Source organism: Carassius auratus, chromosome 42 (assembly GCF_003368295.1).
Source record: "Carassius auratus strain Wakin chromosome 42, ASM336829v1, whole genome shotgun sequence".
NCBI classification, from domain to species: Eukaryota; Metazoa; Chordata; class Actinopteri; order Cypriniformes; family Cyprinidae; genus Carassius; species Carassius auratus.
This window is the reverse complement of record NC_039284.1, coordinates 17,449,840-17,463,372: the sequence shown is the minus strand read 5'-3', so window position 1 is coordinate 17,463,372 and position 13,533 is coordinate 17,449,840. Positions and strand designations below refer to the sequence as shown.

Genomic DNA, 13,533 nt, shown 5'->3' with positions numbered 1-13,533 from the left:
AATACTTTTAAGCATATAGTTTTGGATTGAATTTGGGGAAAACGTTACGTGCAATGCATTAAATTGCGCTGGATTTTAATCTAAATTGGACAGGATTATGCAGTTGCTTTCATTGCCTTAATAATAAGGCTGAAATACATGTCAGCGCATGTCATATAACTTTAAACTAGTGTTTAAGTTTTGAAGAAAAAAGCAAAACAAATACATGACAATTACTTTGAACAGTTTGAACTTTATTCAAGATTTAAAAGCCAAGCAATTACAAATGATCACAACACAGTATCTGTATAATCACCCCTGTTGCACTGACCTTTAAACATTATTGCACATTTCTATTGAAAACCTGCATTTGTTTTTATACAATTCATAAGCTTATTTATGCACCAGAAAGAGAAAAGCCTGTAAGGGTGGTTAAAAAAAAAACAAAGGTTCACATTTTGTACATCTTCTCTCATTAGCAATAAATATCTGCTATACAAACAACCGTAGAGTTTGGATTTATTACCATAATTATCAACCAAACTCTTGTAGGAAATCCAGCACAGTGTGAGCATAAGAAAGGCACTGCTGGTGAGGGTTGTGTTTTCATTTACAAGTCACTTTCCAAAACTATCAAGATTGATTTTTAGACTCTAAACTGTTGCATGCTTGGCATTAATGATGTCACTTAGAAGTCTCAAGATGATGATGATCTTGCTTCATCACTTCCTGTTGGTGTTTTTAGCTGATCCAGCAGCTCCATGAAAAGGGAAACCCTCTGGATGAGCGGGACAGACTTTTCGGCCCGCAGGAAGCGAGAATATACGCTCTTGTAGATCTTCACCTGCTCCTCTTCTTTACCACTGCTTATGAGAACACAAAATCACCACATAATCAAAAACTATAATGACATTTGCTTCAATATGATTGGATATGTAACTAAAACCATAAAAAAAAGATAGGTGAAACCAATCAAACGTTAACATGAATTAAAAAATGAGGGGGAAAATTTTATTTTGATGTAAAAAAAAAAAAAAAACATTGCATTGCATTGACTCAAACACAACAAAATTACTGAAACTTAAATTAAAAAGAAAAATGTAAAACTAAAAACTGATTAAAAACATGAATATATACCAAAATAACACTGATCTGTAGCACAACCTGAGTTCATATGGAATAAGGTACTGAGGTATACAGCTGAAGTATGTATATTTTTGCTTCTCTCACCTGACTTTGCGTTTGCTTGCAGTGCTGAGTTTAATCAGTTGCAACAGCAGGAAGGAGAAACTGGGCTCAAAGATGCCAATTAACTTCACAACCTCTTCTGTGTCGAGCTCAGAGGAAGAAGAACTATCTGAGTGAAGCTCTTCAGGTTTGTCTGAGTCTTCTGGTGTCAACATCTGTCAACATCACATAACAGTGTAAAACTGACCATTCAACAAAGGGAACAATGTATTTATAGAGAACAACGTTTTTATTTTTATTATTATAAATAATAATAATTATAATAATAATTCATATACTAATATCATTATAAGGCACTTTTGTCTATGGGACTTACAAATGAGAAATCATCATTGTTAATAAAATAATAATTATTATTATTATTATTATAAATAATAATAATAAATAAGACACTTTTGTCCAAGGGAGAAATTATGATGGTAATGAGGATGAATAATATAATCTTTATAGACACATTAATGCAAAGGACTTACAAATAATAAATTATTATTTCTACTAATAATAGTAATGATAATAAAAATTAACCTTTATATAATAAGCCTAATATAGTACACTTTTATCCAAGAGACTTATAAATGAGAAACAATGATTTACTATTATTATTAATAATTCATATAATAATATTAATATAAGACACTTTTGTCCAAGGGACTTACAAATGAGAAATCATTATTGTTGATAATAATAATGTGACTATGAATAATAATAAACAAAATCTTAAACAAAAATAAAAGACACATAATATAAGACTGATGATGATAAATATTATTAATAATAAAAAAATACTAATATAATAATCATTACAGGTTAATGCAAGGGGATTTACAAATGAATTATTATTAATATTACTAATAATAGAAATGATAATAAATATTAATTCTTATATAATAATCTTAATATATTACACTTTTATCCAAGGTTATCCAAACTTATAAATGAGAAATAATAATAATTATTATTATTATAATTAATGATTAACAATCTTAATTAAATAATCTTAATATAAGACACTTATCCAGGGATTTATAAACTATATTATTATTATTATTATTATTATTATTATTATTATATGTCTGTGTATATACCTTCTCCTGTTGCTCCAGCAGCTCTTTATGAATGAGTTTGAAAGCGTGACGTGTTTCACACATGATCTCTAGCGCTCCCGTCAGAGTTTTCAGTTTCACAGCACTGCTGTTCTGACCTGGAAAACACAACAAAACATCCGATAAGAGGTTTACTCGTGTCCTATCGAAGTCTCCCAGCAGTGTGCGTTTCTCACCTGCCATGGTGAACTCAGCGAAGGCCACTCTCTCCAGAAGCGTGCGAAGCAGCTCGCATGGGGCGTCACTCAGACTAATGAAGAGCCGCACAGCCTTACTGTAATGCTGCTCTGCCTGAACTCTGTGCTGCTTACGGACGCTCTCGTCTCCAACCTGACAGAGAGAAACGAGACCCATGTGGGAACATGTTAGATAAAGGTAAAAAGATAAAGGTGTAGAGATGCACGTGTTTGATGCTGTACCTGGTTGCGGTAGCAGCTGTGGTACATTGAAGCCAGTCTGTGGTGGATAGTGGCTGCTCTGTACTGGTAGAGCGGCTGGCGAGCGGACTCCGTCTGCAGGTCGCAGTATCTCAGGGACTTCATCATTGTCTCTGTAACTTCCCTTTCGATCTGAAACACGGTACGCTCATGTCAAGTGGAGTTCATCATTTCCGCAGTCTGTACAGACAGAATAAAGTGTGTGTGTCTGTGTGTGTGTGTGTGTGTGTACCTGCTGCTGTGCTTTACGGGACAGTGGCGCATAGTCCTGGAGGAGTGTGGCTAATGTGAAATAGGTTGTAGAGAGTTCCCAGTTAACAGAGTCCCAGACGGCTGAGTGACTCTCCCGACAGCCCAGAGACTTCAGCGCCCGCTGATAGTAATCTATCGCCTATTGATGGAGAGAGAGAGAGGGAGAGAGAGAGAGAGAGGGAGGGAGGGAGAGAGAGAGAGAGAGACTGCTAATGTGATGCAGCTACAATGACAAGGACCTTCTTTCTGGTCTTATTATAGATTTGGTATTTTACACAAATTAATTTTGAAGACACTTTTATCCAAGTAAGATAAAAATGAGAAATAACTACAAATACTTCTACTACTACTACTACTAATAAATATTAACATAATTATATTATTAATACTAAATTATTACTAAACAATCTAAAAATAATAATCTTAATATAAGACAGTGGTATCCACTTTGTATCCGACTGCAAGAATAATGTATAATCATAATAAATATTCTTATTGTTACTATTAATAATAATAAAATAACAATTTTACATTTGCAGATGGCTAAAAATTAGATATGTTTCTTATGATTATTAATAATAATAATAATAATAATAATAATAATCTTAATATAAGACACTTGTATCAACTTTTCCATCTACAAGAGAACAATAATAATTTGTATTATATTTATAATAACAAATTTATATATATATATATATATATATATATATATATATGATTTTATTTAATAATACTTATAATTTAATAAATAATAAAAACAATTATTATTATTATTTCCCATTTGCAGATGGATAAAAAAGTAGATAAAAGTCTTAATTTACATATGTATTATAATATTTATTAGAATAATTATTATTATATTAACACAATAATTAGATAATATAATTTCCCCAACAATCTTAATACAGGCTGCTTATCCATGGAATATATAAATTAGAATTTATTATTATTATTATTATAAAAAAAAATAATGATCTTTTTATAATAACCTTAATAAAAGACACTTCAATTCAAGGGATATAGAAATAATAAAGAATTATTATTGTATTATTGTTTCTCTTGTAAATACAACATCTTATATTAAGAGAATGTTTAATAATCATAATAATTTCTTACTTGTACATCCCTTGGATAAGTGTTTTACATTAAGATTATTATATTTCTTTTAATAATAATAATAACAATGACTGCAGGACCGGATGGGTGCTTGCCTGTGCTGGGTTACCTCCTCCCTCCACCCCCCCACTCCCCTCCCCTGTTGCAAGTTGTGTGTTTTTCATGCTGTATTTCTTATGTGCTTTTGTTGCTGAGGTGTTTTTCCTGTTCCCACACTGTACTCCCAAAGGAGCATAGTCTGAGGGTTGTTTGTTTTCTCCTCCCCTCCCTCATGTAATGCTTTATTTCTTCCTCCCCTGTACTGTATTTCGTTGCCTTGTACCTCACGTTCAATGACAATAAAGTTTAATCTAATCGAATCTAACCTAATCTAACAATAATGACACCGCATGTCCAAGACTGTATGTGAGACTAACCTTGTTGTAGTAGAGGGTCTCTTCTGGTGAGAACTCGCCACGGCTGTGCTCTGATGTCGTGACGCAGTGAGCCTGAGCGCAGATACGCATGAGTCGACCGATGTTACACAGCAGCAGGGCTGTGTTCACGGAGTCTGAAATCGCATTGAAATCCTGCATGCCCTTCTCAAAACATGAGAAACTCTTCTTCCACAGCTCCTGCTCGGCGACGCACACGCTCCTGCGCACTGGACACAGAAAAAGCTTTACCTCACAAACAACTCTCCAACTGTTTGTCAAATGATTTGATAAACCGCCTCTTATAGAAACCCAAGAAGCCCTCACCTCCTTGTTTCTCCGCCTGCATGGCCGCGGCCTGGTTCATATAGAAGACGCCCATCTCGTTGCGGATGTTACCGAGCCGTTTCAGAACTTGACCCAGTTGCTCCTGTTCCTGGTCCTTCAGAACTCCTGAGGTCAAAAGGTCGTGGGCGGCCTCGTAACACTTGCTGCTGACGATCAGCTGGTACTCTGGGTCTAAGGCCAGATCAGTGGCCATGCTAAAGGCTGAGGAAGGAAAAAAAGTGTCAATATATAAGACAATGTCTCTTCGACGAGTTTTAGTATCCAATTCATCTCCTAAGAGCAGTGAAATCTCATCAAACCATTTTATGATCACTTCAGTAAAAGAGTGTGTGATCAAGCACTTAGACCTTGGCAGGAGCTCTCGCGGTGCAGGCAGTGGAGGATCTCCTGGTCATCTTTAGTCTGGTAGTTGTATTCCTCCAGATACGCAGCTCTGTTTGAGGCATTCTGGGCCAACATGAGCTGAACATCTCCACACAGAGAAAGACACTGGCAGTGGAACAGAAGCACCTGTGGGTGGAGACCACCATTTATGGAGCAATACGCATCTATAGGAAGAGAGAGAAAGCACATAACGTTCAAGTTTGAACCGATTAGCTCCAAATAAGATGCTTAATTAACATTCTCTAAAATATATATTTTAAAATTACTGGTTTAATACAAACATGCACATGTGTAGACTCTACTCTTCAAAAGTTTGAGGTTGGTGTTTAAAAGATGTTTAAAAGTTCCTGAGAGAATTCGCTTATGCTCACCAAAGCTTCTAAAAACATTAATATTGTGAAATATACAATTTGAAATAACTGTTTTCTATTTGAATGCATTTTAAAATAAATTTTATTCATGTGATGCAAAGCTGAATTTTCAGCATCATTACTCCATTCTTCGGTGTCACATGATCCTTCAGAAATCATTCTAATGTGCTGATTTGCTACTTAAGAAACAATTCTCATTATTAATGTTGAAAACAGTTGTGTTTCTGTAAAAAAAATCAAAAATCGTACTGAGCCCAAACTTTTGAACAGCACTGCATGTCTTTTCTGACAACACTGAGCTGCTTGTTCTTACCGTGGCACTGCAGAGACAGTTTGATATAGCGCAGGGCCCGTCCGTACTTCAGCAGGTTGGTTGCAGCATCTGACAAAACATAGTATGCTTTTGACGCTTTCAGGAACAGCTGCAGTTTCATGCGGTGCTGCCATGTGCCAGGTAACATCCCAGAGCGGGTCGGCACCTTCAGCTCCTCGTTACACGGACCCACTGTGTGACCCAAGATGAAGAGGAACACGGTAAATGATCAAACAGTGGAAGAGAAATCAGTTTCTGAGGGACTGAATGGATAGGATGACTGACCTCTGTCCAGCAGCAGAGCGATCTCTTGCTCCACATCTCTGGCTCCGTTCTGACTCCGCTCCTCATATTTTAGAGGGATAGGTGTGCTGGGGTCAGCCGCTGGAAGATCACTCTCTTTCTTTATGCTGCTCTCCACCGCTTTTAAACCCTACACACACAGGTGAAGTTTTGCCTTAGTGTTTTTAAAGGGATGGATTGATGGATGGATGGACAAGACAGAATAATGGATGGATGGATGGATGGATGGACAGACAATAGAACGATGGATGGATTGACGAATGGAGGGATTGACGATTGGACAAGATGGAACAGAAGATGGATGGAAGAATGGATGGATAAGATAGAATGATGGATATATGGATAAGATAGAATGATGAATGCATGGATGAAAGTATGGATGAAAGAATGGATAGATGAATGGATGGATGAGATAGAACAGTGGATGGATGGAAGAATGGCTGGATAAGATAGAATGATGATAGATGGATAAGATAGAACGATGAATGCGTGGATGGATGGATGGATGGATGGATGGATGGATGGATGAGAGATAGAATGGTGGACGGATGGATGGATGGATGGATGGACAAGATGGAATGGCGGTTGGATGGAAAAATGAATGGATAAGATAGAACTATTAATGGATGGAGGAATGGATGGACAAATAGACAGATGGATGGATGGATGGATGGAAAGACTGATAGATAGAAGGTGCTTGACTACAATTATGGTTGGTAAACAAAGAATGCTTATTTCACAGTCCACAGAACAAACTAAGAAAAACAATGCACTTGAACAATAATTCAATTCAAGTTTATTTGTATAGTGCTTTTTACGATACAAACCATTACAGAAAATTAAGTTTCTATAATATATGTCAGTTTATGTGCATATGGCAGACATTTTCGGAAAAATTGATAGAAGATGTAGTCAACCAGACGATGAACACTATAATACAATAATATCAAAACAAATAGTAATCTTGTTCTCTTACCTTCAGAACGTAGCTGAGAACCAGTCGGCACTTCTCCTCCTTGTCTTGTGACACCGGAAATGCACAGTTAGGCTGGAAGGCAACATAATGCTTTTAATATGATACACTGGTAACATAACAATGTAGATTTATTGTGCAAATTCATGCATGGTGGAAAAAAGTACATTTACAAACATCCAAACAGACCATTATATCTTCTACTATACATCAGGCAGCATATATTCAATAACATTTATGTGCAATAAAAAAAAAATCAATCTTTAACTCGATCTCGTACTCTGATCTGATGTGTGCTCTTGTATTTCTCTGGAACCGACAGCTCCCCGACAGACTTGATGATGGCCACAGCTTTGGAGTCATCCTGTGGCTCAGAGGAGGTGCTGTAGGAGCTCTCGTCTTCCTCTTCCTCCTCCTCCTCTTCATCGCTGTAGCTGTCTTCAGATCCCCCGCCCCTCAGTGACTCCCCATTCCCCTCATCCTCACTCACGTCATCCAGCTGAAACAGCTCTGCCAGCATGTAGTGAGCAGAAGCGATGATCTAGAGCAGCAAACAAGAAGGAAACATCAGAAATCATGCATCAGCTCAGGAAATCAAACCAATGTAATAAAGCTACTCACCTGTGGATGGCGCTCCTCATCCAGCAGTTTAATACAGTTGAGTAACAGCGTTCTGATGATCCCATAGTTCTTCCTGTTTTGGCTCTTCTTTAGAATCATGTTGCTGGCCACTCTGTCATGCAAAACATCAATTAGATTGGTTTCTAATGCTAACTGGGAAACTCAAGCAACAGAATATGAGAAAGGTAGTTATGAATGTGAATCATACTTGTAGAGAAGCACTGCTACAGGAAGTGTGAAGGGATTCTGGCATTTCTCCTCCGCCGCCTCCTCACACAGAGTAGTGAGGTCATACAGCTTCACGATGTCACTTCCACTAGCTAGATGAACAAAACAGACATAAGTGATTTAAGAAGTGACTTTAGATGAAACAGTTTAAAAAGCAAACTAAAGAGCGTCATCCGCCCACCTTTGAAGAGCCAGTACGTGTGTCCTTCTTTGGTACAGTTGGATTTCAGGAATGATAGGATATTCTGTGCGATGTCTTTCACAACCCGCGTCGAGAACGTGGAGTTCTCCAAATCAGGGATGTCCTCCGTCTTGATCATTTCATATTTCTGCAAACGAGATGAGAGTTATTAGGAATTTGAATATTATAGTACATCAACGCGTACAAACCTATTAAATAATCACCAAATGGTCTTACCTGCACAATGCCATTGACGTGAAAGCACATGACCAGCTCCGGTACGTTACACATCAAATTATCCAGCCAGTAATCAATTCCTGTGAGAACGTTGATTGGTTTGTTGTTGTCTCTGTTAAGAAAAAAAGTGTAGTATTTAAAATAAATATCTATGGGTTATTTATAGTAGAGTACAGAATATACATTGCCATTCTAAAGTTTGGAAATATTGATTTTTATTATCAATGCTGAAAACAGTTGTGATGCTTTATATTTTTTGTGGAAACTGATAAACAAAAAAAAACTTCCTGGTTTCTTTGAGGAATAGTAAGCTCAAAAGAACAGCATTATTTAGATTTTTTTTTTTTTTGGTAATACTATATATGTCACTTTAGATCAATATATGCATTCTTGTTGCATTCATAACCAGATAAATATATATATCCAAATAATGTACAGCTCTAACCTGAGTCGTAGACTGACTGCTGGGTATCGACCGCCTCCAAAAATGGGCATATTAGATCCCACAAGCATGTGGATGTCCTCAAACGTCCATAGAATATTCCGGACAAAGTCGTTCCTCAAATCCTGAGACTGTGACAAAGATAACAAAATACAAATACGCTTGTATTGTGATGTACAGTGTGGTTCTGTTTTATAATGGAAGCTGGGGACTGTAAGGTAAATGCTACTACCTGACTGTTTTCTCCTTCATTGAACAATGTGGGCAGATTCTGCTCTTTGGGAACTGAAGACACGTGACCTAAAGCGTATGTGTCCACCTGCTCCTGAGAGAGACGAGTGGACAAGATGATTCAGCCTTAAAAACACTGAGAGCACATGACGGTAGAGGAACGGCTGGACGCACCTCCTTGGGTATCGCAGACTCCTCGGCTTCAGTGGTGGAATTGTTGAAGGTGGCAGGCCAAGACGGCCCTTCAGCCGCCGTCCCACAATCCTCCTCTGCCGCCTGCTCTGTATCTGACGGCACGGGCACTGCAGTCCCATCACTGTTAATACTGAAACACAGGAGAGTATGGTGAATGATGAAATCTGTGCCGCCATGGATGAAAATCATGTAAAGTCAATTCTCACCTGTAATACAGAAACTTTGAGAGGATTGCCTTCTCGTTCCAGTGTTCTTTGCTTTTCTTCTTTCTTTGCCACTTTTGGTCAATGAGACGCTGGTAAAACTCCTTCAACCATGTCCAGTCACCAGTCTACAGGGCAGTCGCAATGTTAGGATAACGCTTTATAATGGCATAAACACTCCTTTCATACATAAAAATACTCTGAACAGCCTAAATAAAGGTTTTCCTGCTATGTAATTCAGTATTTTGTTAGTAGGTTTGGGGAATAGCCACTAGAAGGTTAAATGGAGATGCATTATGGGCTCCTTAACAAAATACAAAACCGGGTACCTGTGACGACCTCATGAATAGTTCCTGAATGTCCAGTTCATCTAGCAGCAGCGTGCTGCCGACTCTGTGAACAGCCATGCTGACATGAGATTTACTGTAGGGGATCTTCAGCAGCTTCTTGATGTTCTGTTTAAATGGAGAATAAACAAGAAAGTAATAAATAAACCATTCCAATGTAAGCCCCCGGCTTCATAGACGAGACTTAAGACTAGTCCCAGACTAAAATGCATGTCTTGGCTGTTTTACCTGAAAGAAACTTAAAATATGTCTGTGCCATTGTATTGTCTGAATGTGCACACTTAATCGAAGCCCTGTCTGTGAAACCAGTCTCTTAGCAAGCAAGCAATTATTTGACTTAAAAATCAGTCAGAACAGTAATATTGTGAAATATCATTACAACTTAATATATCTGTTTTCTACATGAATTTATTTTATAATGTACTTTATTTCTTCAATGAAAAGCTGAATTTTCAACATCATTACTCCAGTCGCCAGTGTCACATGATCCTTCAAATATCATTCTAATATGAATGACATTTCTTATTATTATTAATATCAATGTTGAAAACAGCTGTGCTGCTTAATATTAACAAAAGAACAGCTTTTACTGTTTGATGTCTTTACCGTCACTTTTGAACAATTCAATACTTCTTTGCTGAATAATGCTATTATTATTATTTTTTATGATGTAAATGTAAATATAAATGTTCACTTATATTATAATTTCTCTTTACTAAAATATATGACAGCAGAGTGCCGTGATCAGCCGATCAGAACCAAGTATTCTAGAAAGCCATTTGATTTTAATTATTTGTCACAAAACAACAGACCCACCTCTGAATCAGAAACAACATCAACATCATCCCCTATAGAATCGATGAAGTCGTACGCCATCCCAAAACTAAAGTGCACAAAAACACAAGAATGCATGGAAAGATCAGCTTCACTGCCATCTAAATATGTACATTTACATTAAAGGGTTAGTTCACCCAGAAATGAAAATGATGTTTTGTCACATTAAGTGCGTTCACAAGTGACGTGTTTTCCGGTGCACCCAATAACAAAGATAACATGTCACCAGCGTCACTGCAGTGTTGTAAACGCGCTCAAAACAGACCCGGAAGAGAAGACAATGCTGAATAAAGTCTTAGTTTTTGCTATTTTTGGGCCAAAATGTATTTTCGATGCTTCAAAATATTCTAACCGACCATCTGATGTCACATGGACTACTTTGATGATGTTTTTCTTACCTTTCTGGACATGGACAGTAGACCGAACACACAGTTTCAATGGAGGGACAGAGAACTCTCGGACTAAATCTGAAATATCTTAAACTGTGTTCTGAAGATGAACCGAGGTCTTACGGGTTTGACATGAGAGTGAGTTATTAATGACATAATTTTCATTTTTGGGTCAACTAACCATTTAAACGCAATGTAAAATGTAATACATTTGATATGTAATACAGGAAACCTCAGAATAAACGTAAAATGAGCTTTTTCCTGTAGCTCAAGCAGTAGATGCCAAGGTCATGGGTTTGATTACCAAGGAAAGCCAAGGAAATGGAACACAAGTCACTCTACATAAATATGAATGTGAAATAATAGAGATACCTGGAGAAGGGTTTGCTTTTCCTGCTGGATCCGAGTACGGTGGTCCCGGCAGTGCCCAGCTGAGTATTTTCCCGCAGCCAGTTTGCTGGGGGCAGCTTGAGGTCAGTCTTCTCCTGTAGTAACGCATATGTGGAGGACGGCGGAGCGGCCGAGTACTTCACCACCGCACGACTCTTCACTTCATTGTTGCCCAGACAAATAACCTAAAATCACAAATATTTTACATAAGCTGTTATGTTGTAAAGTAACCATTCATCAACATTCAGATTGTAGAACAAAACCCAGCCACATTTCCATAAATACAAAATATTCCAGTGTGCCAGTATTCGGTTATGCGATATATCATGGTAATGAATATGCACGATATTGTTATACCATGATTATAAATAAATTCAGTGAATTATTATATATTACAAATTATTCCGAATTTGGAATGCATTTTAAGTATAGTATTCCCATCAACTGGTCAAAATGCAAAACTACTGTATGCTGATTGAAAGAGTGTGCTCTGATGTAGACAAGCACGGGTAAGATGCACATGAGGAACACAATGTTATACTGGCATATCCCTAATACAAAGCAACATAAACACATGATTGGTGCATCAGTTCAGTGTGAAATGCTGCGGTATCAGACCTGTTTGTTGTCTTCAGATGCTGTGTTGCTCTGATCCTCCTCATGTTTGGGATCTGAATCGGTCTTCTTATCCTGAGAGCTCATATTCACCACATTCATCCATCCAGAAGCTCAAGGAAACGACGTTCAAAACACACAATCACTGACTCCTTCACTTACAGACCGTGACTGATCGTACATCTGTTATACTAACGTTACACGGCAGACCATGTTGCTTTCTTTCCATTACATTTTTGCCGTTATATCTTAAACATCGATATGTGTGTCACATGCAGAGATCTGTCAGAACACTCGATGACTCTTAGATGACTAAAAATGATTAAAACCCAACGCTGTTTTCTGATGAAAGTCTATAAAGCCTGTCAGTGATCACTCCAAACTTACTGTCTCTCTCACCCGGAAGAACACGTGACGTCAGCGGCGCTTCTTTCTAGAAAGGAGTGAAAAAATTTAGAAATGCTCTAAAAGTTTTACAGTGTTTTTTCTTATTATAATACTACTTATACTTTTAAACACATTAATATATATGTTACACTTTAAAATATATGGGTTATATAATGGAATAAATATCCACAACCGTCGATTTATATTAGAATGATATTAGATTTATAATATATTGAAATATTATATTTTATATAGTTTATAAATAAAAATTTTTTTACGGTATTTTAAACTAAAATAGTTAGATTTATTTTCTAAAATAATTAGATTTTGTATTTACGTGATATTTTACGTTATATTAATACAAGACATTTTTATATAGCCTATTGAATGTGATTATTTAAAGGATTATATATAAAGATAAATAGATAGATAGATAGATAGATAGATAGATAGATAGATAGATAGATAGATAGATAGATAGATAGATAGAAAAAAAATATATATATATATATATATATATATATATATATATATATATATATATATATTACGAAATCAAATTTCAAAAATAAAATATTAGATTAATTATTAGATTAGTAAAAGTATTTTAAAATAAAATAATAAAGTTACTTTTTATTCATTGTATGATTTCTTAAGTTAATAACAATAGCCTAATAAACTATTTAAATTTTTTTCCTATATATTTCAAAATAGCTACAATAATTATAGCCACTAGCTCTAATTTAATGGAAAATTTAGAGACCACACGCAGCATATACAATTATTATAATAATATACAATAATAATTATATGTATTTTTATTAAGTTTAATTAAAATATTTGAAATTATTTATTTTAAAATATTGTTGCATATTTAATTATTATTATTATGTTAAAATTATTTTTACATTTATATTTTTAAATGATTCATATCTTTTTTTTATCTTTTCTTAATTAATTCTTAGCTTTTCAGTTTATGAACCCCTGTAT

The 13,533-nt window shown here is 36.0% G+C and overlaps 2 protein-coding genes across 4 annotated transcripts in view; both read right to left on the bottom strand.

Moving 5' to 3' along the window:
* The window catches only part of LOC113060912 (neuronal PAS domain-containing protein 3-like), a 783,891-nt gene that overhangs the window by 449,967 nt on the left and 320,391 nt on the right, over nucleotides 1-13,533 (bottom strand). The gene's annotated exons all lie outside the window — the stretch shown is intronic.
* Nucleotides 222-12,541, bottom strand: LOC113060910 (erythroid differentiation-related factor 1-like). Of its 2 annotated transcripts, none has more exons than XM_026230175.1 (25): nucleotides 12,160-12,541; nucleotides 11,524-11,726; nucleotides 10,745-10,811; nucleotides 9,911-10,036; nucleotides 9,585-9,709; nucleotides 9,358-9,508; nucleotides 9,185-9,277; nucleotides 8,956-9,083; nucleotides 8,511-8,622; nucleotides 8,274-8,421; nucleotides 8,073-8,184; nucleotides 7,865-7,976; nucleotides 7,524-7,784; nucleotides 7,247-7,318; nucleotides 6,253-6,400; nucleotides 5,968-6,159; nucleotides 5,247-5,447; nucleotides 4,879-5,100; nucleotides 4,555-4,781; nucleotides 3,000-3,158; nucleotides 2,750-2,899; nucleotides 2,507-2,660; nucleotides 2,313-2,428; nucleotides 1,210-1,382; nucleotides 222-845 (listed from the first exon to the last, which is right to left on the bottom strand). In XM_026230175.1, the coding sequence occupies exons 1-25, from the start codon at nucleotides 12,256-12,258 to the stop codon at nucleotides 677-679; spliced, it is 3,720 nt and encodes a 1,239-aa protein (XP_026085960.1). In that variant the 5' UTR covers nucleotides 12,259-12,541; the 3' UTR covers nucleotides 222-676. The 2 variants fall into 2 exon arrangements, with proteins under 2 accessions (XP_026085960.1, XP_026085961.1); XM_026230176.1 differs by having other exon boundaries at nucleotides 222-842.